At 37.8% G+C, this 26,185-nt stretch overlaps 1 protein-coding gene across 4 annotated transcripts in view; it reads left to right on the top strand.

The window, feature by feature from the left end:
* Positions 1-26,185, top strand: part of WWP1 (WW domain containing E3 ubiquitin protein ligase 1) — a 144,985-nt gene that overhangs the window by 38,312 nt on the left and 80,488 nt on the right. For all 4 annotated transcript variants that reach the window (XM_025001523.2, XM_025001522.2, XM_059893203.1 and 1 more), the window contains 3 exons: positions 1,235-1,325; positions 17,455-17,593; positions 18,234-18,358. In XM_025001523.2, the coding sequence (XP_024857291.1) occupies positions 1,256-1,325; positions 17,455-17,593; positions 18,234-18,358 (334 nt within the window). In that variant the 5' untranslated portion in view covers positions 1,235-1,255. The remainder of the gene's footprint in view (positions 1-1,234; positions 1,326-17,454; positions 17,594-18,233; positions 18,359-26,185) is intronic.

Genomic DNA, 26,185 nt, shown 5'->3' with positions numbered 1-26,185 from the left:
TTTCAGATTTTGTCGAAGTAAAGGCCTGCTGTTGGTAAACTCTTTTTGGTTTCTCTGGCAAAATCTTGATACCTTCTGTGTTCCAAAGAGAGTTTTGGTGCTTGAATAAATTTTCTCAGTTTTCGCAGATAGGTGCTTGTTCCGCCTTCTTTGTTTCCATCGCTGCTTGTTGAGAATTCTGCTGTCACTTGACTCTCTTCTGAGTGTCGTCACTCTTGTCTCTGGCTGCTTTTAGCATGCCCTGTGTTTTGGTGCTGTGCGGCGTGACTGCTGTGTGTCCCTGGGTGTCCACACGTGAGTGTCTTCATGTTTACCCCAACTGTTTTATTCAGTGTTTCTTAGAATTGTGAACAAGTGTATTTCACGGGTCTAGAAAACTGAGTCATTTTGTCTGCTAGTATGACCTCCTGTGTCTTCATTTTCTGAGATTATGAGTAGAAATATATGTCAGGTCACATTTTATCTTTTCATGTCTTTTAGTTTCTCTTTGATTTTTCAAGCTGTTTATCTCAGCATTACTTCTAAATGAATTTTTAAACTTTATATTCAAGTTTGGTGATTCTCTCTTAAGTGCTATCTAATCTGAATAAACTATAGGCTCTAATTAGTAACAATATATTGATATTGGTTCATTACTTATGACAAATATAGCATCCTAATGTAAGAAATCAATAGTAGAGGATACTGGGTATAGGATATATGAGAATGCTATTTTCTTTACAACTTTTCTGTAAATCTGAAACTGTTCTAAAATGAAGAGTTTAAGCAAATTTGAAATGGTTCTTTTTCAGATATGCAATGCCATTTTCATGGTCTCTTTGCTTGACCAATATGCCTTTTATTGCTAAAACTAATTTTTTAAAATTTATGTTTAATAATTTTTATTATTTTTATGTTTATTAAATTACGCTTAATAATCATAATAATAAAGTCCATAAGGGTAAGAAACATATTTATATTACTTTTTTCAATCTTGCCCTTAATGTTCATCTTTATCTTAGTAGGTTAAAGGTGAATAGAATTTAGCCTTAAAATAGTTGCCATGCAGGAGAAAGCTGAAGTAGCTCAGCTTTGTGTTTTATTTAAAAAGTAAAAATAGGGTAGGGCAGTGAAATAGAACTTGAAAAAGTTATCTATAAAAGGAAACATGCAAGATTTACTGGGGACAAGGTGTTAATTGTATTGAAAATTATAGTCTCTAGTCTAATATATGAATAAATTAACTTTTTTGTAGATTTAAGCTGAATTTTGGGACATGGCCACTGCTTCACCAAGGTCTGATACTAGTAATAACCACAGTGGAAGGTTGCAGTTACAGGTAACTGGTAAGTTGTTTTCACAGTAATTTAAACTAATAGTTCTCTGATGAAACTTTCTTTTTAATACCTAATTTAGCAGACTTATTTCATAAGTATCTTTTCTTTTAGATTCATGCCATGGTGTATTTGTTGCAATAGGCCTCAAAGATAGAAACTCTGTAAAAATATTTATTCCATGAGTATTTACTGAACCTGTACTGGATGCAGAGGAGCTCTATCCTTTTTGGTAGTGGGAGAATTTGGGTATTAGAATAAGCCCTATTGAACTGAGCTGGTCTTTAAATGATTATTAGAATGGAGAAAGATGCTAAAAGCCCTTTTCCATGCATTTAAGCCATTCATTCAATCATGGGCAAATATTTGTTAAGTGGAAATCCATATATGAAAACACAAGACCCTAGTACTCCAGGGACTTACTATATAATGTCAAGCAGGTTTGTTTTGCATGGACAGTTACCATGCAAAGTGACTATTAACTGGATGCAGTGAGCACTTAAAGGGAAGTGTCATAGTTCTGCTTGGAACTGGAGATGGCCTACAGGTCTGTGAAAGTAGGGTAAGAGAAGGATTCACAGACGGTAACACTTTGACTCTTGTAGGAAGGATTAGAGTTCATTGCAGATTGGCAGCCAAAGGTATGCGAGGGAGAAGGAACAGCAAATGTAAAAGCATGGAAGAGCCTTGGTTCAGATCATTTATTCTAGCTAACTGGAGTAATGATTCAAAGAGTGGTCCTTAAATCAGCAATTTTACTTGTATAAATTTATCTTGCAGGTATTTATATTGTTTATATATGCATATAAATAATGTCCACATATAATGTATGTGGATAGTTTATATGTAAATATCTGCAAGATAAATTAGTAGGAGTAACAGAAAAAGAATCTTTAATACCAAAAGATTGGCAGAATTCTAGATAAACAATGATGTGAAATGAATATGTGTACCAGTAACAGCCAAGTTCTAAGGTAATATTTTTAAGTGAAAGAGCAAAGTATGAAATAGTGCATATAGCCATATGGATATGAAAAAGGAGGGGTGTTTGTATGTGGCTCTGTGTTTAGAACATTAGAAGTAATATTTGCCTTAGGAAAGGCAGGTTGAGTTTTGGATAAGAAGGAGATAGACTGTAATTCCCATGGTACTCATAACCATCAGGTCAGCTGTTAATAGGAGTTTTCAGTGAACAGAACTAGAAGACGTTTATTGTCTTAGCAAAAAACCAATCCCGAGTTCATGCTGATATTGCTAATTCTAAAGAATAGCTGTAGTCTGTAAATAACTATTTTCCACTAAAAGTTGTTTTTACTTCATTTTACTTTATATTTCTGTTTTCTCTTAACTTCAGAATTTTAATTCTAAATAATATCAGCACAGGTATATCTGTTTTATCCTAACACACACACACACACACAAGAAGTCTTAGCAGTGTTAAAGTTACTGAAAGTAACAGGCCCTCTCATTGCAGTTTTAAGATTTCTCTGTGAGAAATGCCTCATATGCCTTCTTCATATGTATAGTCAGAGTTATTTTTACATTTGGTTATTTTACATTTGGTTATGCCACCAACTGGGTTAGTCAGATTCATTGTTTTCAGTTATTTATTTTTTATTTAATTTTATTTTATCACCATATAAGGCATTTATACAGTTCTAGAGTCAAAATTGTTAAGTCAGGATGATATTTGGAGAAGTCTGGGTACTCTGTCCATTCCTTCCCCTTCTTTCTCTTCCCCTTTGGAAACATTTTTATTAGTGTTGTTTTATCCATCTGTTGTTTTTTTTTTTGAAAATATAAGCAGGTATACACATTATATGCATGCATATCTCTCCTCTCAATCTTCCTAGTTCTTAGCATCTAGTTCCTGACCTTGCTTTTCTTCATTTAACAGTAATATCCTAGGGTAATGTCCATAGCAGAGTATTCCATACACCTTTTTATCGCTGCCCAGTACTGTTAACTGGATGTACCAAAGTTAATTCAACTAGTGCCCTACTGATGGACATTGGGTTCCATTTTTTGCTATTGCAAATAGTGCTACAATAAAGGGCTTCATGTGTCATTAGGATAGAATTCTAGAATGAGATTGCTTGATCAAATAGTAAGCACGTGTGATACTATCAATCACAGTTGACCCCTGAACCACAGAGATTATGGTGCCGAGTCCTGCGCATTTGAAAAATCTGTGCATAACTTTACAATCAGCCCTCAATATCCATGGTTCCATATCCATGAATACAGCCAACTCCTGATGGTATAGTACTGTAGTATGTCCTTATCTTAAAAAATCTGTGTAGAAGTGTATCCCCATGATTCAAACCACTGTTGTTCAGAGGTCAGCTGTTGTGAAGTTCCTTTCCATAGGGTCTGTACTATTTCTGTGTTCCCACCAGGTGTCTGTGAGAGTGCCTGTTTTCCTATAGCCTCATCAAGATACACTATCAGGCATGATGACACTTAGGTAAGAGGCAGTATCTGAAGTGTCATTTTATATATCATTTCTTTCATTATGAGTGAGGTTGAGGCATATTTCAGGGATATTTGTATTTAGTTTTCTGTGAACTGTGAACTTACATATTGTCAAGCAATTCCCTGATGATTCTGATGTGTATTCCACATAAGTGTAATTCCTGATACTTATGCTTTTCCTCTGCATAAGCTTAGAGCTGTATCCTTGGTTATTCACTGTTACTTGTGCAGCACCTGTGGCTACCATATCTGAGGTGTAACTTTCTTCTTGGTCTTTATCTACTGTATGAGTACTTAACTGAAGTAACAAAGACCTGGTCTAGCTGATTTGGGCCAAAAGGGACCTTAGAGAAAAGCTATCAGGTAGCTAATAAATAGAATCACTCGAAGCCTGGAGAACCAATTGGAAAATAGATATGGACCAAAGGAGTGTAAGTAGCCAAGATAGTGCCTCCACAGTATTTATCATTTTGAGTATCAGTTAATACAGCTAAAGCCTTTGACTGTGTGGATCACAACAAACTGTGGAAAATTCTTAAAGAGATGGGAATACCAGACCACCATATCTACCTCCTGAGAAATCTGTATGCTGGTCAAGAAGCAACAAGTTAGAACAAGACATGGAACAACAGACTGGTTCCACATCGGGAAAGGAGTACGTCAAGGCTGTATATTGTCACCATGCTTATTTAACTTATTTGCAGAGTACATCATGTGAAATGCTGGGCTGGATGAAGCGCAAGCTAGAATCAAGATTGCCAGGAGAAATATTAATAACCTCAGATGTGCAGATGACACCACCCTTATAGCAGAAAATGAAGAAGAACTAAAGAGCCTCTTGATGAAAGTGAAAGAGGAGAGTGAACAAGCTGCCTTAAAGCTCAGCATTCAGAAAACTAAAATCATGGCATCTGGTTCCATCACTTCATCTCAAATAGACAGGGAAACAATGGAAACAGTGAGAGACTATTTTCTTGGGCTCCAAAATCACTGGAGATGGTGACTGCAGACGTGAAATTAAAAGACACTTGCTCCTTGGAAGAGAAACTATGACAAACCTAGACAGCGTATTAAAAAGCAGAGACATTACTTTGCTGACAAAAGTCCATCTAGTCAAAGCTGTGGTTTTTCCAGTAGTCATGTATGGATGTGAGAGGTGGACCATAAGGAAAGCTGAGCACCGAAGAATTGATGCTTTTGAACTGTGGTGTTGGAGAAGACTCTTGACAGTCCCTTGGACTACAAGATGAAACCAGTCAATCCTAAAGGAAATCACTCCTGAATATTCATTGGAAGGACTAATGCTGAAGCTCCAATCCTTTGACCACCTGATGTGAAGAACTGACTCATTAGAAAAGACCCTGATGCTGGGAAAGATTAAAGGAGGGAGGAGAAGGGGATGACAGAGGAGAGATGGTTGGATGACATCACCAACTCAGTGGACATGAGTTTGAGTAAGCTCTGGGAGTTGGTGATGGACAGGGATGCCTGGCATGCTGCAGTCCTTGGGGTTGCAAAGAGTTGGATAAGACTGAGCGGCTGAACTGAACTGAGCATCTGAACACACACACACACAAGTTGTTTATCTATGCATCTACTACATCTTGGTTACTTAGATGTTTTGACAGTTGTATAAACAAACCTGTGATAAATATCCACTTGGAGGCTTTGTGTGGACATAAGTTTTCAGCTCCTTTGTGTAACTACCAAAGAGTGCAATTATTGGATCACATGGTAAGCCTATGTTTAGATTGTAAGAAACCGTAAAACTATCTTCCAAAGTGGTTGAACCATTTTGCATCTCCGCCAGCCATGAATGAGAGTTTCTCTTGCTCCACATTCCCCCAGCATTTGTTGTGGTTAGTGTCCCAAATTTTGGCCAGTCTAATATGTGTGTGGGCTTCACTGGTGGCTCAGTGGTAAAGAACCCACCTGTCAATGCAGGAGACATGGGTTCTATCCCTGGGTTGGGAAGATGCCCTGGAACAGGAAATGGCAACCTGCTCCAATATATCTTGCCTGAGAAATCCCATGGACAGAAGGAGCCTGATGGGTTGCAGTTCATGGGGTGGCAAAAGAGTGGGACACGACTTAGCGATTAAACAACAGTAGGTGTGTAGTGATATCTTACTGTTCTTTTAATTTATGTTTCCCTGATGACGTGTGTTGTTGAGCTTACTTGCTATCCATGTATCTTTGGTGAGGTGTCCGTTAAGGTCCTTGGTCCATTGGGTTGTTTGTTTTCTTATTGTTGACTGAAGAGTTTGTTGTATGTTTTAGACAATAGTTCTTCATCAGATATGTCTTTTTTTTTTTTTTTTTTTTTTTTTTTTTTTTTTTTTTGTTCACACTCACTTATTTTTTTTTTTTTTTTAAACTTTACATAATTGTATTAGTTTTGACAAATATCAAAATGAATCCACCACAGGTATACATGTGTTCCCCATCCTGAACCCTTCTCCCTCCTCCCTCCCCATACCATCCCTCTGGGTCGTCCCAGTGCACCAGCCCCAAGCATCCAGTATCGTGGATCGAACCTGGACTGGCAACTCGTTCCTTACATGATATTTTACATGTTACAATGTCATTCTCCCAAATCTTCCCACCCTCTCCCTCTCCCACAGAGTCCATAAGACTGTTCTATACATCAGTGTCTCTTTTGCTGTCTCGTACACAGGGTTATTGTTACCATCTTTCTAAATTCCATATATATGCGTTAGAATACTGTATTTATGTTTTTCCTTCTGGCTTACTTCACTCTGTATAATAGGCTCCAGTTTCATCCACCTCATTAGAACTGATTCAAATGTATTCTTTTTAATGGCTGAGTAATACTCCATTGTGTATATGTACCACAGCTTTCTTATCCATTCATCTGCTGATGGACATCTAGGTTGCTTCCATGTCTTGGCTATTATAAACAGTGCTGCGATGAACATTGGGGTACACGTGTCTCTTTCCCTTCTGGTTTCCTCAGTGTGTATGCCCAGCAGTGGGGTTGCTGGATCATAAGGCAGTTCTATTTCCAGTTTTTTAAGGAATCTCCACACTGTTCTCCATAGTGGCTGTACTAGTTTGCATTCCCACCAACAGTGTAAGAGGGTTCCCTTTTCTCCACACCCTCTCCAGCATTTATTATTTGTAGACTTTTGGATTGCAGCCATTCTGACTGGTGTGAAATGGTACCTCATAGTGGTTTTGATTTGCATTTCTCTGATAATGAGTGATGTTGAGCATCTTTTCATGTGTTTGTTAGCCATCTGTATGTCTTTTTTGGAGAAATGTCTATTCAGTTCTTTGGCCCATTTTTTGATTGGGTCGTTTATTTTTCTGGAGTTGAGCTGTAGGAGTTGCTTGTATATTTTTGAGATTAGTTGTTTGTCAGTTGCTTCATTTGCTATTATTTTCTCCCATTCTGAAGGCTGTCTTTTCACCTTGCTATTAGTTTCCTTTGATGTGCAGAAGCTTTTAAGGTTAATTAGGTCCCATTTGTTTATTTTTGTTTTTATTTCCAATATTCTGGGAGGTGGGTCATAGAGGATCCTGCTGTGATGTATGTCGGAGAGTGTTTTGCCTATGTTCTCCTCTAGGAGTTTTATAGTTTCTGGTCTTACGTTTAGATCTTTAATCCATTTTGAGTTTATTTTTGTGTATGGTGTTAGAAAGTGGTCCAGTTTCATTCTTTTACAAGTGGTTGACCAGATTTCCCAGCACCACTTGTTAAAGAGATTGTCTTTAATCCATTGTATATTCTTGCCTCCTTTGTCGAAGATAAGGTGTCCATATGTGCGTGGATTTATCTCTGGGCTTTCTATTTTATTCCATTGATCAATATTTCTGTCTTTGTGCCAGTACCATACTGTCTTGATGACTGTGGCTTTGTAGTAGAGCCTGAAGTCAGGTAGGTTGATTCCTCCAGTTCCATTCTTCTTTCTCAAGATCGCTTTGGCTATTCGAGGTTTTTTGTATTTCCATACAAATTGTGAAATTATTTGTTCTAGCTCTGTGAAGAATACTGTTGGTAGCTTGATAGGGATTGCGTTGAATCTATAAATTGCTTTGGGTAGTATACTCATTTTCACTATATTGATTCTTCCAATCCATGAACATGGTATATTTCTCCATCTATTAGTGTCCTCTTTGATTTCTTTCACCAGTGTTTTATAGTTTTCTATATATAGGTCTTTAGTTTCTTTAGGTAGATATATTCCTAAGTATTTTATTCTTTCCGTTGCAATGGTGAATGGAATTGTTTCCTTAATTTCTCTTTCTGTTTTCTCATTATTAGTGTATAGGAATGCAAGGGATTTCTGTGTGTTGATTTTATATCCTGCAACTTTACTGTAGTCATTGATTATTTCTAGTAATTTTCTGGTGGACTCTTTAGGGTTTTCTATGTAGAGGATCATGTCATCTGCAAATAGTGAGAGTTTTACTTCTTCTTTTCCAATTTGGATTCCTTTGATTTCTTTTTCTGCTCTGATTGCTGTGGCCAAAACTTCCAAAACTATGTTGAATAGTAATGGTGAAAGTGGGCACCCTTGTCTTGTTCCTGACTTTAGAGGAAATGCTTTCAATTTTTCACCATTGAGGATAATGTTTGCTGTGGGTTTGTCATATATAGCTTTTATTATGTTGAGGTATGTTCCTTCTATTCCTGCTTTCTGGAGAGTTTTTATCATAAATGGATGTTGAATTTTGTCAAAGGCTTTCTCTGCATCTATTGAGATAATCATATGGTTTTTATTTTTCAATTTGTTAATGTGGTGTATTACATTGACTGATTTGCGGATATTGAAGAATCCTTGCATCCCTGGGATAAAGCCCACTTGATCATGGTGTATGATCTTTTTAATGTGTTGTTGGATTCTGATTGCTAGAATTTTGTTAAGGATTTTTGCATCTATGTTCATCAGTGATATTGGCCTGTAGTTTTCTTTTTTTGTGGGATCTTTGTCAGGTTTTGGTATTAGGGTGATGGTGGCCTCATAGAATGAGTTTGGAAGTTTACCTTCCTCTGCAATTTTCTGGAAGAGTTTGAGCAGGATAGGTGTTAGCTCTTCTCTAAATTTTTGGTAGAATTCAGCTGTGAAGCCGTCTGGACCGGGGCTTTTGTTTGCTGGAAGATTTTTGATTACAGTTTCAATTTCCATGCTTGTGATGGGTCTGTTAAGATTTTCTATTTCTTCCTGGTCCAGTTTTGGAAAGTTGTACTTTTCTAAGAATTTGTCCATTTCTTCCACGTTGTCCATTTTATTGGCATATAATTGTTGATAGTAGTCTCTTATGATCCTTTGTATTTCTGTGTTGTCTGTTGTGATCTCTCCATTTTCGTTTCTAATTTTGTTGATTTGATTTTTCTCCCTTTGTTTCTTGATGAGTCTGGCTAATGGTTTGTCAATTTTATTTATCCTTTCAAAGAACCAGCTTTTGGTTTTGTTGATTTTTGCTATGGTCTCTTTTGTTTCTTTTGCATTTATTTCTGCTCTAGTTTTTAAGATTTCTTTCCTTCTACTAACCCTGGGGTTCTTCATTTCTTCCTTTTCTAGTTGCTTTAGGTGTAGAGTTAGGTTATTTATTTGACTTTTTTCTTGTTTCTTGAGGTGTGCCTGTATTGCTATGAACTTTCCCCTTAGGACTGCTTTTACCGTGTCCCACAGGTTTTGGGTTGTTGTGTTTTCATTTTCATTCGTTTCTATGCAAATTTTGATTTCTTTTTTGATTTCTTCTGTGATTTGTTGGTTATTCAGCAGCGTGTTGTTCAGCCTCCATATGTTGGAATTTTTAATAGTTTTTCTCCTGTAATTGAGATCTAATCTTACTGCATTGTGGTCAGAAAAAATGCTTGGAATGATTTCTATCTTTTTGAATTTACCAAGGCTAGCTTTATGGCCCAGGATGTGATCTATCCTGGAGAAGGTTCCATGTGCGCTTGAGAAAAAGGTGAAATTCATTGTTTTGGGATGAAATGACCTATAGATATCAATTAGGTCTAACTGGTCTATTGTATCGTTTAAAGTTTGTGTTTCCTTGTTAATTTTCTGTTTAGTTGATCTATCCATAGGTGTAAGTGGGGTATTAAGGTCTCCCACTATTATTGTGTTATTGTTAATTTCTCCTTTCATACTTGTTAGCAGTTGTCTTACGTACTGTGGTGCTCCCGTGTTGGGTGCATATATATTTATAATTGTTATATCTTCTTCTTGGATTGATCCTTTGATCATTATGTAGTGACCTTCTTTGTCTCTTTTCACAGCCTTTGTTTTAAAGTCTATTTTATCTGATATGAGTATTGCTACTCCTGCTTTCTTTTGGTCCCTATTTGCATGGAAAATCTTTTTCCAGCCCTTCACTTTCAGTCTGTATGTGTCCCCTGTTTTGAGGTGGGTCTCTTGTAGACAACATATGTAGGGGTCTTGTTTTTGTATCCATTCAGCCAGTCTTTGTCTTTTGGTTGGGGCATTCAACCCATTTACGTTTAAGGTAATTACTGATAAGTATGTTCCCGTTGCCATTTACTTTATTGTTTTGGGTTCGAGTTTATACACCGTTTTTGTGTTTCCTGTCTAGAGAATATCCTTTAGTATTTGTTGGAGAGCTGGTTTGGTGGTGCAGAATTCTCTCAGCTTTTGCTTGTCTGAAAAGCTTTTGATTTCTCCTTCATACTTGAATGAGATCCTTGCTGGGTACAATAATCTGGGCTGTAGGTTATTTTCTTTCATCATTTTAAGTATGTCTTGCCATTCCCTCCTGGCTTGAAGAGTTTCTATTGAAAGATCAGCTGTTATCCTTATGGGAATTCCCTTGTGTGTTATTTGTTGTTTTTCCCTTGCTGCTTTTAATATTTGTTCTTTGTGTTTGATCTTTGTTAATTTGATTAATATGTGTCTTGGGGTGTTTCGCCTTGGGTTTATCCTGTTTGGTACTCTCTGGGTTTCTTGGACTTGGGTGATTATTTCCTTCCCCATTTTAGGGAAGTTTTCCACTATTATCTCCTCAAGTATTTTCTCATGGTCTTTCTTTTTGTCTTCTTCTTCTGGAACCCCTATGATTCGAATGTTGTAGCGTTTAATATTGTCCTGGAGGTCTCTGAGATTGTCCTCATTTCTTTTAATTCGTTTTTCTTTTATCCTCTCTGATTCATTTATTTCTACCATTCTATCTTCTAATTCACTAATCCTGTCTTCTGCCTCTGTTATTCTACTATTTGTTGCCTCCAGAGTGTTTTTAATTTCACTTATTGCATTATTCATTATATATTGACTCTTTTTTATTTCTTCTAGGTCCTTGTTAAACCTTTCTTGCATCTTCTCAATCCTTGTCTCCAGGCTATTTATCTGTGATTCCATTTTAGTTTCAAGATTTTGGATCAATTTCACTATCATTATTCGGAATTCTTTATCAGGTAGATTCCCTATCTCTTCCTCTTTTGTTTGGTTTGGTGGGCATTTATCCTGTTCCTTTATCTGCTGAGTATTCCTCTGTCTTTTCATCTTGTTTAAATTGCTGAGTTTGGGGTGTCCTTTCTGTATTCTGGCAGTTTGTGGAGTTCTCTTTATTGTGGCGTTTCCTCACTGTGTGTGGGTTTGTACAGGTGGCTTGTCAAGGTTTCCTGGTTAGGGAAGCTTGTGTCGGTGTTCTGGTGGGTGGAGCTGTATTTCTTCTCTCTGGAGTGCAATGAAATGTCCAGTAATGAGTTATGAGATGTCTATAGTTTTGGGGTGACTTTGGGCAGCCTGTATCTTGATGCTCAGGGCTGTGTTCCTTTGTTGCTGGAGAATTTGCTTGGTATGTCTTGCCCTGGAACTTATTGGCCCTTGTGTGGTGCTTGGTTTCAGTGTCGGTATGGAGGCATTTGATGAGCTCCTGTGAATGAATGTTCCTTGGAGTCAGGAGTTCCCTGGAGTCAGGGTTTGGACTTAAGTCTCCTGCTTCCGATTATCGGTCTTATTTTTACAGTAGTTTCAAAACTTCTCCTTCTATACAGCACCATTGATAAAACATCTACATTAAAGATGATAAGTTTCTCTACAGTGAGGGTCACTCAGAGAGGTTCACAGGGTTACATGGAGAAGAGAAGAGGGAGGAGGGAGTTAGAGGTGACCCAAATGAGATGAGGTGAATCAATAGTGGAGAGAGTGGGCTAGCCAGTAGTCACTTCCTTATGTGCACTCCACAACTGGACCACTCAGAGATGTTCACGGGGTTATACAGAGAAGAGAAGAAGGAGGAAGGTAACAGAGGTGGCCAGAAGGATAAAAGCGGGGAATGAAAAGGAGGGAGACAGATCCAGCCAGTAATCAGTTCCCTAAGTGTTCTCCACCGTCTGGAACACACAGAAATTCACAGAGTTGGGTAGAGTAGAGAGGGGTTAGGGAGGAGACACAGGCGACCTGGTGGAGAAAAAGGAGGGTCCAAAGGGAGAGAGAGCAGTCAAGCCAGTAATCTCACTCCCTAGTGAAAAATGGGTCCTGAAGATTGGGTCCTTAAAGGTACAAAATTGGTAACAAATACATAAAAGCAAAAATTAAAAATCTAGAGTAGTGTTTGGAATTTCAAAAATACGATGTTAAAGAAAAGAAGAAGGAAAAGAAAGAGAGAAAGAACGAACAAACGAAAACAAACAAGGTCGCGAAAATTATAAAGAAAGTACAGGTACAAAATTGATAACTAATACCAGAAAGCGAAAATTAAAAATCTAGAGTAGAGTTTGGAATTTCAAAAATACGATGTTAAAGAAAAGAAGAAGGAAAAGAAAGAGAGAAAAAACGAACAAACAAAAACAAACAAGGTCGCGAAAATTATAAAGAAAGTACAGGTACAAAATTGATAACTAATACCAGAAAGCAAAAATTAAAAATCTAGAGTAGAGTTTGGAATTTCAAAAATACAATGTTAAAAAAAAAAAAAAAAAAAAAGAAGAAGAAGAAAAATAAAGAGAGAAAACAAACAAACAAATACGAACAATGTCACAAAAATTATAAAGAAAATACAGGTACAAAATTGATATCAAATACCAAAAAGCATAAATTAAAAATCTAGAGTAAAGTTTGGAATTTCAGATATACAATGTTATATAAAAGAAGAAGAGAAAGAAACAGAGAAGAAGAAAAAAAAAAAAAAGTCACAGAAATTATATAAAAAAAAACTATAGGTACAAAATTGATAACATATACCAAAAAGCGAAAATTAAAAATCTAGAGTAGAGTTTGGGATTTCAAAAATACAATGTTAAAGAAAAGAAGAAAAAAACAAAAACAAACAAACAAAAAAAACAAGGTCAAAAAATTATAAAATATATATATATGAAGTTTGCTGAAGAAGAAAAAAAAATAGGGTTTTTTTTTTTGCAAAGTAATAGGTTATAAAAGTGAAAATTAAAGGAACAATAGAGGACTTAAAATTTTTTTTTTTTTAATTAAAAAAAAAAAGAAAGAGTGATCGTAAAAATAATAAAAATATATCTAGGACTTTTTTTTTTTTTGGGTGTTGTGGGTTCAGTTCATTTTTGGCTAGTTCCTTGGTCAGATTTATATTTCTCAAGATCTAAAGGCCCCTTCCTATGTAGTCCGTAGTAACCACAGGGTTTTGATCTATTGTCTGTAGCTTCCAAGGCGTTTCCCTCTGTTATATCTTCTTCTGTTTGCTAGGCTCTTCAGTATCTGGTTTCCGCCCTGACTCAAAGGGCACGGTGGAGGACACTTTTTTTTTTTTTTTTTTTTTTAGGCTTACTTGTTCAGTCGCGCTGTGGGGAGGGAGGGAGGGATGCTGCAAACAAATAACACTGGCGTGGGCTCGCAGTGCCTCAGCCACCCTGGGTCTGCCCCTGCTCACGGCGCGTGTAGCCTCCCTGTCCACACTGCTCGGACTCTAGGTTGTTCCGCCGGGAACAATCCGAGGCTGGCCCTGGGCTGCATGCACCTCCCAGGTCCAAGCCGCTCAGGTTCAGGCACTCGGGTAGTCCTCAGAGGCGCAGACTCAGTTGGGCCTGCGTTTTGTGCTCTTCCCAGGTCCGAGCGCCAATTTGCTCTTCCCAGGCGAGCGCCAATGCTGCGACTTATCGCCTCCCCGCCACTCGGTTATCTGGATGTAAAACTGGCGCACCTTCTCAGGCAGATGTTGACCGTCCAGACCCCCAAGAAGTTTTAGTTAGCAAAGAAGCCTGCTTACAATTTTATAGATAATGTCTCTCTGGGGCTGCGATTGCCCCCTTCCGGCTCTGGCTGCCTGTCACCGGAGGGGGAAGGTCTGCAGCCGGCTATCTCTGTTCAGTCCTTTGTTCCGTGCGCGGGCCTGGCGGTCTTAGGTTAGGGCTGGCTTTTTGCGTGGTAGGTATCCCACAGTCTGGTTTGCTAGCCCAAATTATTTCGCTCAGATAGCGCTCAGGGTATTCAGGCCAGATTCTTACTCTCAGCGATGCAGCCCACGCCGCGCCTCCCTGCCCAGCCCCGGTTTGCTAATGGCGGATGCAGGCGTCTGCGTTGCTTCTCTGCTGGGGGAGTTACTGTAGGGCTCGCAATCTGCGAGTTTTAAATTGTTTATTTATTTTTTCTCCCTTTTATGTTGCCCTCTGTGCTTCCAAAGCTCGGCACAGATTCGGCAGTGAGAAGGTTTCCTGATGTTTGGAAACTTCTCTCTTTTTAAGATTCCCTTCCCGGGACGGAACTCCGTCCCTCCCTCTTTTGTCTCTTTTTTTTTGTTTTTAATATTTTCTCCTACCTCCTTTCGAAGAGTTGGGTTGCTTTTCTGGGTGCCTGATGTCCTCTGCCGGCATTCAGAAGTTGTTTTGTGGAATTTACTCGACGTTTAAATGCTCTTTTGATGAATTTGTGGGGGAGAAAGTGTTCTCCCCGTCCTACTCCTCCGCCTTCTTGGCTCCTCCTCTTCATCAGATATGTCTTTTGCAGGTATTTTCTCCCTGTCTGTGGCTTGCCTTTTCATTTGTCTTGACTTTGTCATTCACAGCGCAGTTTTGAATTTTAATTAAGTGATACTTGTAAGTTATATCTTTCAAGGACCATACGTTTGGAAAGTGAAAGTGAAGTCGTTCAGTCGTGTCTGACTCTTTGCAGCCCCATGGCCTATAGCCTACCAGGTTTCTCTGTCCATGTGATTTCCCAGGCAAGGATACTGGAGTGGGTAGCCGTTTCCTTCTCCAGGCGATCTTCCCAACCCAGGGATCGAACCCGGGTCTCCTGCATTTGTCATTATCTAAAAAGACATCTATCACCATACCTAAAGTCACTTAAAGTTTTTCCTGTGTTATCTTTTACGAGTTTTAAGTTTTGTGTTTTGCCTTTAAGTCTGTGATACATTTTGAGTTAATTTCTATAAAGGGTATAAGATCTGTGTTTACATTTATTTATTTGCATGTGGATGTCCAGTTGTATGTGCACCATTTGTTGAAAAGATGTCTTGTGCTGTTAACACCATCCAATACTGCCTTTCCCTTCTTCCAGTACACAGATAAGTCCAGCGTATACTGAGGAAATGACTTTCATTTGGAGTGAAGAACTTTGGTTGGGGGATGTCTAGGGAGAGATCTAGTCCTTCTGTATCACATTAGTGATACAGAGTTTAGAGCAGTTTGGAACAGAGAAGGATGAAAGTGAGTTTTGCCATCACCCTAATAATAACACTTCAGAGGTAACATTAAACACTGTTTGATTGTTTTATGTTGCTGGTATATAAGTATAGTATTCCCTTTGAATCTCTTCCTGTTCTTCAGTTGTGAACTGAGGACTGCTGTATTTCAAATAGTCTACTTCTGCTCCGGCTTTTTTCACTTCATGTTTCTGTGACTACTTGTTTGCACCACTGTCCCCTCACAGTAGAGTGTGAGCTTGCATCAGCATGTTTATGTTCACATCTTAACATGCGATACCCACATGACATGGAGATGGCTTTCCCTTCTTATCTCAGACTCACAGTGTTCATCGGTGATTGACTACAGAAATGATCTTAATAAGTTCTTATGACTACTTGGTAGTCAGTACTTTGCCCTGGAATTATGTATTCCCCATTTGAATTAGTAGTTTTAAAAGTTATTTAAAAATCAGATGTTTAGCCTAAATTAAACAAGTCTTCCTCCAAGTCGGATAAATTCACTTTCAAATTCACTTTCTGTAAAGAGGTATGATTAGCTTCTATAGTGACATTTTGATTTCAGAATTTTTCTTTGAAAAGGCAGATAACCTCCTTTTTTTGAAACCAACTTCCTAGGAAAAGCATTTTTTTTTTTTAAATTGCCAGTGTTTGTGTAATTTCAGAAGGGTAAGTTATGAATACTACCTCACGGAGAGGTTAATAGATACATTGAATCTGAAGACACTTACCTTTCTCTTAATGCTGGAGGCAGCTTAGAATTAGCAAAGATGTGGAGAAATCAGAACTCTTATACGCTGCAGCTGGGTGTGTAAAATGGTACAGCCATCATGGAAAATAGTCTAGCCGTTATTCAACAGAATTACCATGTGTGTGCGTGCATGCTAAGTCGCTTCAGTCCTGTCTGACTCTGTGCAGCCCTGTGGATTGTAGCCCGCCAGGCTCCTCTGTCCATGGGATTCTCCAGCAAGAATACTGGAGTGGGTTGCCATGCCCTTCTCCAGGTGACCTTCCCCCCTCAGGGATCAAACGTGTGTCTTTTAGTCTGCCGCATTGCCAGGCGGGTTCTTCACCACTAAAGCCATCTGGTAAGCCCCAGCCATTGCACTCCTAGGTAAGAGAAATGAAAACAGATGCCTACACAAAACCTTCTAAGTGAATGTTTGTAGCAGTATTATGCACAGTAGCCAAAAAGTGAAAACAACCCAAATGTCTTATCAGCTGCTGAATTGATAAATAAAAAGTGGTATGCCTATACAGTGAAACATTATGTGTAAATAAAATGAATGAAAATACTCATGTATGCTACAACCTGGATGAAGTTAGAATGCTAAGTGAAAGAAGCCAGTCACAAAAGACCATGTTATGTGAATCTAAATCCACTATTTGAAATGTTTAGAACAGGCAAATCTATACAGACAGAGAGTAGATGAGTCATTGCCTAGGGCTGGTGGGGTGGAGGAGGTGGGATGAAATAGAAGGGTGACTGCTTAATGGTATGAGGTTTCTTTTTGGGGTAATAAATATATTTTAAATTGCTTGTGGTGATGGTTGCATAACTCCTGTGACTATAATGAAAACTATTGTGCAGTTTAAATGGGTGAATTATATACTATGTGAATATATTTCAGTAAAACTACTTAAAGCCAAATGGTTCTCAGGCGTTAACAATAGCCCTTTTGTATTGTTTCTTCATCTTGCCAGCAAAAAGAGTCTGAGTTGCTCAAGAAGCACGATTCCATTCGTATTGATTTATACTATTTTGTATGCTAAGTCGCTTCAATCCTGTCTGACTCTTTGTGACTCCATGGACTGTAGCCCGCCAGGTTGCTCTGTCCATGGGATTCTCCAGGTAGGAATACTGAAGTGGGTTGCCATGCCCTTCTCCAGGGGATCTTCCTGACCCAGGGATCGAACTCAAGTCTCCTGTATTGGCAGGCAGATTTTTTACCACTAGCACCACCTTGGAAGTCCCTAATAGTCGGACACAACTGAAGCGATTTAGCACACCCACACTTTGTGGCTAAATATATTCACTAGTGGTTATCGTGTTTCTTGTTAGTTTCTAGTGCCAAACTAAAAAGAAAAAAGAACTGGTTTGGAACAGCAATATATACAGAAGTAGCTGCAGATGGAGAAAGTAAGAAAACAGCAAAATCCAGTAGTTCTTCTAATCCAAAATGGGACGAACAGCTAACTGTGTAAGTATCTGGTGTAAAGAATGCAAAATTTTCAAACGAGTGTCGTTTGGGGAATGTTTTTCTGGTGATGGGTTTTTTTTGGTGATTTTCTGTTGTTATTTTGGTAAGATAACTTCAGAGTAAGGAATTCTATATTTTAGTGTGACTAGACAATTTTAAATGTGAAAAAAGTTTTGGATAATTTTATTTTCTTTAGAAATGAAGCATAATAATCCTTGGTTTCGCTTTACAGACTTTTCCCATATAATCATATTTTCTCTTAATTGTCTTGTAAAAATAAATAGAGCAGAAAACCATTTGGCATTTCTGAAATACAGTGTTACAAGTTTGTGTATAGTAAAAGTATTATAACTAATGCAGTCAGCTTAAATCTTTAGATATTTGTTCAAGTAGAAGTAATGTTATTGGGAAGTCTTAATAAGACTTTTGATGTATTGTTGGTGTTTTGGTTTGTCAATTGCAGAAATTGTTTAGGTATTGAATTCCTAATGTACTTGAAAATAAATGTTTTTATTTATAATTCAGCTAGTTTACTGTTTCATGTAGTATTTTTCCTTAAATAAACTGAATTCGTGACTTTTTCAAAGTTATTGAAGTAAATGTATTCTCCTGTATTTTTGTTACAATTTTACCTTTACAGAAATGTGACCCCACAGACTACATTGGAATTTCGAGTTTGGAGTCATCATACTATAAAAGCAGATGCTTTGTTAGGAAGAGCAACAGTAGATTTGAAACAAGCTCTGTTAATACACAATAGAAAATGTAAGTTTTTTGTTCTAATCTTTGTGTTTTTTTTTAACTTTATTTTAGACATTCTTAAAATATCCTGAAGTCTAAAAGCCAAAAAAAAAAAAGTTTTATATTTATAAAAGGAGAGATTCATTTATTGCCTGTGACTTTTTAAAAATTTATAACATTATATGAAATACAAAATATATTCACTGGCATTTCTCTATCCAAGAAATTTATACAAAATAACCCGAGTCATCTGTGAATATACCCTTTTATCAGTGATCATCAGTGATTTATTTTATATTCAAAGACTTGAACACAATAATCATTATCTGAGCCTACTCTTTGTTTCTTAGTTAATAACAATTTTGTTTGTACAAAATAGATTCTGACTCTTTAATTTTCTTTTTTCATTATGTAGTTCATGTTTTGAAAATATGGAGTCTATAGAAAATCACAGAGGAATATAAAAATTACCTGTAATTTTTACTATCCAGAGATAACTATAGACACATTTTTTTTCTTCTTTTGTTATCTATTGGTTTATCCTGTATCATTACTCTACATACGAATGCTTCTATATTTTAAATAAAATATTCTCTGATAAAAAAAAAAAAGAATATAATATGAACGTTATGTTTCCGTTACATAAAATTTTTCTAGCATAAGAATTCATAAAAGTAGTTTAAGTATTGTAAACTTTCTATCATGGTATACAAAAATTTGGGTGTATATACTTGTTACTTCTAATTCTAAGAAATTGCTTTTGTGAAATTCTCAAAATATTGTGTGATCCAAAGAGTATTAAAAACTGGATGATTTAACTGATTTCTTATTTGATGTTTAGGCAGTTTCTAATAGTTCACTCAAATACAACTGTAAATCTTTATGTTCATCATCTTATTTCCTTAGAAATTTTCTTATTCCTAACAAATGTGCTAAAATGCTTATTTTTAAAATGTTAATTTTTTTTAAAAACTGTTTTTAACAAAAAATTCATATTAACTGAAAAATCTGTTTTTAATATAGTTTTTGGACATAAGGAGTTATGAGTCAAGAAAATGTAAAAGCCACACTGATTTTTATGTATGAGTGCATGCTAAGTCACTTCAGTCATGTCTGACTCTTCGTGACCCCCATGGACTGTAGCCCACCAGGCTCCTCTGTCCATGGGATTCTCCAGACAAGAATACTGGAGTGGGTTGCCATGCCTTCCTCCAAGGGATCTTCCTGACCCAGGGATTGAACCCACATCTCCTGCGTTGGCCACCAGCGCCACCTGGGAAGCCCCAATGTTTATGTATAGTGATTTAAAAAAAAAAAATTAAGCATTGAAAGTTTAATTCTCTGTTACGTTATGGCTTTTGGTCATTCAGTTCATCTTTGTGACAGAAAGTAGTAGGTCTTGTATGCAAAGGTACGTTGCTTGGTCTGATGGTGGCTGGATTTGTACTTTCCCCAGCTCTGTGGCATTATTGGTATAAATATGTAACACCTCTCAGTTTACCTGTGTTATTTCAGAATTGACTGTTCGGTTTCACCTCTTTATATGCTGTTTCTACTCTGGATTAAGCTTTTACACGGGACCTCTTTTCTAGTACAGTGATTTTTTTCTCATAATCTCACAGCCTAGAGATAATGAGTGCTAATATTTTGGTGAATTTTGTCTACATGTGTACATGTATAATAATTGGGATCATATTCAGCTTCATATTCTGCATAACTCTCCATGTTATATCTTGTGCATTTCTCTGTAATTCAGTGGTATTCTTTGAAAGCTAATTTTAGTAGTTTCATAATATTTTACCACAAACCATGATTTTTAAACCATGTTCCTACTGTTGCCATTTAGATTGTGTCCAAATCTGTTACATTAGGTTGTATTGAACCTTCCTATAAAGTTTATAATTATGCTCTATACAAAGATTACAATGTTTATCTGCCAAAGTGATTTTGTGGAAAGGTTGTAATGTCTGTATACTTGGAGATGAAACTCTTATGAACTGTATATACTTAAAATTATCTCTTATGACTTAATTAGGCAGAATGTTCTCAGAGGAAAAACAAAATTTTATAAACATTCTTGCATGTTTAAAGTCAGAGGTTTCAGAAATTGTAGTAGGAACATACTGTACACCCTAGGCAGTCAGTGTTTTTTTTTTTTTTTTTTAATTGAAAGGTATATTAGTTTTCCAGGGCTGCCATACCAAAACACCACAGACTGGGTAGCCTAAACAAAAGAAATGTACTCTCTCACAGTTCTGGAGGATAGAAGTCTGAGATCAAGAGGTTGACAGGGTTGGTTATTTCAGAAGACTTCTTGGCTTGTGGCTAGCCATCTTTACCTTACATCTTTACGTGATTTTCCCTATGTATGTGCATCAGTTTGGTTCAGTTCAGTTGCTCAGTTGTGTCCAACTGTTTGTGACCCCATGAACTGCAGCATGCTAGGTATATCTGTGTCCAATTTCCTTTTCTTGAAAGGACAGCAGTCGCATTGGATTAGGACTACCCTGGTGATCTCATTTTAAGTTAATTACCTTTTTAGAGATCTTCCATATAAAAAAGTCACCTTCTGAGGTACCAGAGGTTAGAGCTTAAACGTATGAATGGTACTTAGCTTATAACAAAAAGGGAAGTAAATTAGTAAATTAACTTCAAAAATTAAAAATGTTATTGAATCATAGTGCCTTAAATGCAAGAGAAACCTGTGAGCATTAATCCCAGTCACTCATTTTGTTGATTAAATAAATTAACCTAAGTTAATTGCTTGGGGCTTCCATGGTGGCTCAGATAGTGAAGAATCTGCCTGCAATGTGAGAGACATGGGTTCGATCCCTGGGTTGGGAAGATCCCCTGGAGAAGGGAAAGGCTACCCACTTCAGCTTTCTTGCCTGGAGAATTCCATGGACAGACGAACCTGGCGGGCTATAGTCTATGGGGTCACAAAGAGTCAGACATGAAGAACAGAAATAATCACAGATTTTGAACTGGAGTACAGATTTTCTTATTCTTAGCTGCTTAATTTTAAGTAGAAGTAATAGAAAAGTAATATGGTTCTAGACAACCTTGTGGAATTTACAGATATACTCATAGTTGATAAAATCCTTGGTTGCCTTTGATTCAGCCTCTTGGTTTAGCACTTGAACATTGTCCCTCTTCAGATTTATGAGGCTAACTTCTTCCTGTACTCAGGGCCTTGACCTTTTCTTCTCATAAGCTCATGTTTTTATGTATCTGCTCTCCTGATATATTTGGGATAGAGCCAAGGATTAATTCATTTGAATAGTTTTTTTTTTAATCTGTTTTTGAAGATATTTACTTCTTCAGGCTTCATGGTGTAATATGAACTGGTAGTCAGCCATGCTGCTGTTCAGTTGCTAAGTCATGTCCAGTCCTTTGTGACCCCGTGGACTGTAGCCCCCCAGGCTCCTCTGTGCATGGGATTTCCTTGGCAGGAATACTGGAGTGGGTTGCCATTTCCTTCTGCAGGGGATCTTCCCGACCAAGGGATCAAACCCACATCTCCTGTGTTGGCAGGTAGATTCTCCAGGCCAGAATATTGGAGTGGGTAGCTGTTCCCTTTGCCAGTGGATCTTCCCAACCCAGGGGTTGAACCCAGGTCTCGCGCATTACAGGTGGATTCTTTACCAGCTGAGCCACCAGGGAAGCCCAAGAATACTGGAGTGGGTAGCCTAGCCCTTCTCCAGCGGATCTTTCTGACCCAGGAATCGAACCAGGGTCTCCTGCATTGCAGGTGGATTCTTTACCATCTGAGCTATCAGGGAAGCCCCTGATATAAATCTTCAAATTCTATAGAGATAATTGGGCATTTCAAAGGGAGAATAGGGGAGTAGAAAGAGGGGTAAGTGGAAACTAAGTGGAGTCCAGGAAGTGAAAAATTACAACGAATTGATCAGTGTAAATGTAATTAGGCCAGCTTTCTCAACTGCTTAGAATTTCATTCTCCCACAAAGCCTGAGACCCCATCCTTCCTGATGATTACGTTTTAGAGGAATAGCTTTGAGAAAGACACTTCTGAATAGTGGACACACACACATCTTACAGGGACAAAGGCAGGCTCCCTCATTGTAAGCCCTTTCTAGTCACACCTCTTGGAAAGGGTGGCCTGTCACAGGTGTTGCCTGAAACAAACAGTAGATTCTTTCAAGGCAGGCTAGAGTCTAGAGTCTCCTTGAATTATTAAAATGTGTTACTGTTTGTTAAAGTGTTTTCATTTGGGGAAGAGGGGGGTGGATAAAATCTTTTGTGCTTTTATTTTTACAGCCAAGGTTGAGGCTTAGTGGAGAAGACAGCTCAGAGGAGCCTTAGTTGAATTTGGGCAAGGAGAAAATCCTTGTCATTATATTCATGGGTGAACAGTGTAAGAGCAGTGTAGCTAATTCTAAGGTTGGCCTGAATACAGAATTTCATTTTATATTTCAGTTTTGAAACTGTCAGAGCCACTTGAAACACTCCAGAGAGGAGTCAGATAGCTGCCTTTTAAACACTGGAATTACACTGTTTTTTGTTTTTCATGGCTTTTTAGCTTTTATCAACAAAAGTATTTTGAAATCCATTAAGATCACTTCAAATTGAATATGTCCAAAATGATTTACAGTGAACATTATCTCTTTAACATTGGATGATAGAGAAACAAAGCAGAAGAATGTGTCATTTATTGTAGAAGACAGAGCATAGTCAAATTTATTAAAATATTTTGTTTTTAGCCTAATTTACTTGGTTAATGCTATTTGTTTAGTTTACTAAGTCTTAAGTTCTCCTTTGAAAATTCACTTAGTATCAGAACAACTTAAGATATTTTAAGCCAAGGATTTGAACAAACAATATTTTTATTACTGGTGATACATGTGTTTCTAGTCTTAAGAAAGATTTTTAGGATTGAAATTACTTGGTGGAAGGGAAAATAGTATTAAGCCTCTTAGCTATGCATGGCTGTCTAGTTGCTTTCCTTAAAACTTAAAATAATTTGTACATAAAATGTAGCATATGAGAGTGCCCATTTGGAAATATTTGCCATACTGATAGATAAAAAAGATGAATATTTTTCTTACCAGAACATTTCTTTAACTTTTAATTAAGTTAGATGTTTATTGATCAATCATATTTCATCATTTGTGATTGTCATTTTCTTACTTTTTTTTTTTTTTGCTGGTTTGTTCCTTTTATTCTTCACTAATTTGTGAAAGCTCTTTTTTTCTTCCAGCTAATCATTTACCTCCTTATTTTTGTTCCCAGTTTTTATTTACAGAAGTTTAATATTATTTCAGTCATTAAAGTTTATTCATTTTCCATTATTACTAAGCTCAAGAAATCCCTTCTAGTACTTATATTTAATAATTATCCATTTTCTTCCACATTGTAGCTTTATTTTTAATTTTTTTTTCATAAATTCTGAAATTTATTTTGTTACATAATAGGAGATGGGAACCTAGCACACTAACTCATAGTATGATGTGATGGAAAGACTTAGAATTCAGAAAATCTGGTTATTCTTGAGACTGTTCCTTACAAGCTTTTGTAACCTAATGTACTCATTCTTTTCTGAAATCCTGTTATCATATTTATGTGTATGTTGGCTAGCTTCCAGAGTGGCCCTTATATATTCTTATCTTCTATTTCATACATTTCTGTAGTCCCCTCCCACATTGAAACAGAGATGGTCTGTGTGAAAAATAGAATATGCAGAAGTAATGGTATGTGACCTCCAAGACTTCATCAGTGAAGAGATTTCAGCTTTTGCCCTGGTCTCTTAGATGCCTCACTCCAGGAAACAAGTCACCATTGTGAAGACTGTCGACAAGTCCGTGGAGGGGCCCAGGTGGAGAGGAAACTGAGGTGGCTTCATCAATGCCAGCTTGTCAGTTCTGTGCATGAGTCACCTTTTAGGCAGAGTTTCCCACCCCTCCCAAACTCCTGGCCCAGAGAAACTATGAACAAGATTAAGTGGCTGTTGTTATTTTAAGTGACTGAATTTTAGGATAATTTGTTCCTTTGCAGTAGATAGCACTATATGCAAGCACTTTTAAAAAACAGCTTCAGAATGTGACTGTGAGCTCCCGTCTAATTCTATAAAATGCCGTGAAGACCAGGATTTTTGAAGATCTCTTGTTTTCTGTGATACAGAAAGAGTATATGTTTTTGACAAGCCCATGGTGAAAGACTGTTGTTTTGCCCAATCAAAACTAAGGAAGAGGACTTCCTGGTGCTTCAGCGTATGGGAATCCACCTGCCATTGCAGGAGACATGGGTTCCATCCTTGGTCTGGGAAGATCCCATGTGCCGTGGAGCAGCTGAGCCCCTGTACCCAGACCTTGTGCCACAGCTCCTGAAGCCTGTGCACCCTGGAGTCCACATGCCTCAACTACCGAGCCTGCGTGCTGCAGCTGCTAAAGCCTGAGGGCCTGGAGCCTGTGCTCTGTCACAGGGGAAGCCCACGCACCGCAAGGAAGGGTGGTCTCACCTCGCCGGGACCAGAAAGCCTGAGTGCAGCAGTGAGGACCAGCGCAGCCAATCAGTGAATGAGACTAAGCCAGAGTGTCTCGGAGGCAGGAGGAAAATCAGCTACTGCCTCGCAGGTTTTCTGAGGATAGCCTTATCTCCATAGTTGATTTTAAACTTTATTAAGCACCTGCCTTTTGTCGAATACTGAGGACATGCCACTGAATTAGATCTCTGCTCTCTTGGAGACTTCACTTAAGTTGGGGAGGTGGGCTCCCGCTCCCAATTCTGGTGGTAAATCTATTGAAGGAAATAAGTGAAGTGATGGTAGGAAAGAGGCCTGCTTTAGGCAAATCCAGGTTTATCCTGCTTTCCCAGAGTGCAATATCTGACACACACCATGCATTTGCATACTGAATGAACAAATATGTCAGAGTTGGTTTGTTTATACAATAATGGAATAATACCCTCATATTCCACCCCCAGCCCCCCACACACGTAGAATTATTAATGTGATAGTTCTCTCAGTTTAATGACTCATAAATGTTATATCCCAGTCTTCCATGTTTAGAATTGTGAAAGGCTTGATGTTATAAAGAACCTCCCACTGCAGAACAATTAGGTCCTGAATAGGGCGGCTTTCTATGGCCTTGATGAGTTTTGCAAAGAGGCAAGGGTGGTCTGCAAGGCCCTTCTTCGAAAACAAAAAGGCAAAGAAAACTTATGAGCTAGAGTTATATTAGTGGATGATGCTGAGCAGTTTTGACTGACAGCCTGCTGGGGAGCTGAGCTTAGACTCCTGTAGTGGGTGTCTTCACACCACTGACACAGTAAGAAACAGACCCTGCCTGTACTAAAGCCCAAAGTCTACCCTAACATTAAGATCAGAAAGTGAACTCACCATCAAAGATTACAAATTACAAAAAGCCACCCATAAGCAGAGGTTGGCAAACATTTTTTCTAAAGGACCAGATGGTAAATATTTAGTCTTTGCAGGTTATATAATCTCTGTTGCACTTATTTAGCCCCGTTGTAGTCAGAAAGCAGCCATTGAAAATATGTACATGAATGAACATGGCTGTGTTCAAATAAAACCTTATTTACAAAAACAGGTAATGGGCCAGATTTGGCCTGTGGTTTATAGTTAGTTTCCTGAGCCCTGGATTAGTGGGTGGAGTAGAGGAGATATTTTAAGAGATAATGGCTGTAGTAGGGTTTTTGAGCACGGATGAAAAATAAATCCATGATTCATGGTATTCAGAGCAAGATGATAAAGAGGAAGTCATGCTTTCATCAGAGTGAAATACCTGACACCAGTGGACGGGAGGCCTGGCGTGCTGCGGTTCATGGGGTCGCAGAGTTGGACCCGACTGAGCGACCGAACTGAAAGTCCAA

The sequence above is a fragment of the Bos taurus genome, chromosome 14 (assembly GCF_002263795.3).
Source record: "Bos taurus isolate L1 Dominette 01449 registration number 42190680 breed Hereford chromosome 14, ARS-UCD2.0, whole genome shotgun sequence".
NCBI classification, from domain to species: Eukaryota; Metazoa; Chordata; class Mammalia; order Artiodactyla; family Bovidae; genus Bos; species Bos taurus.
The sequence above is the reverse complement of the archived record's forward strand: the minus strand, read 5'-3'. Positions and strand labels throughout refer to the sequence as shown.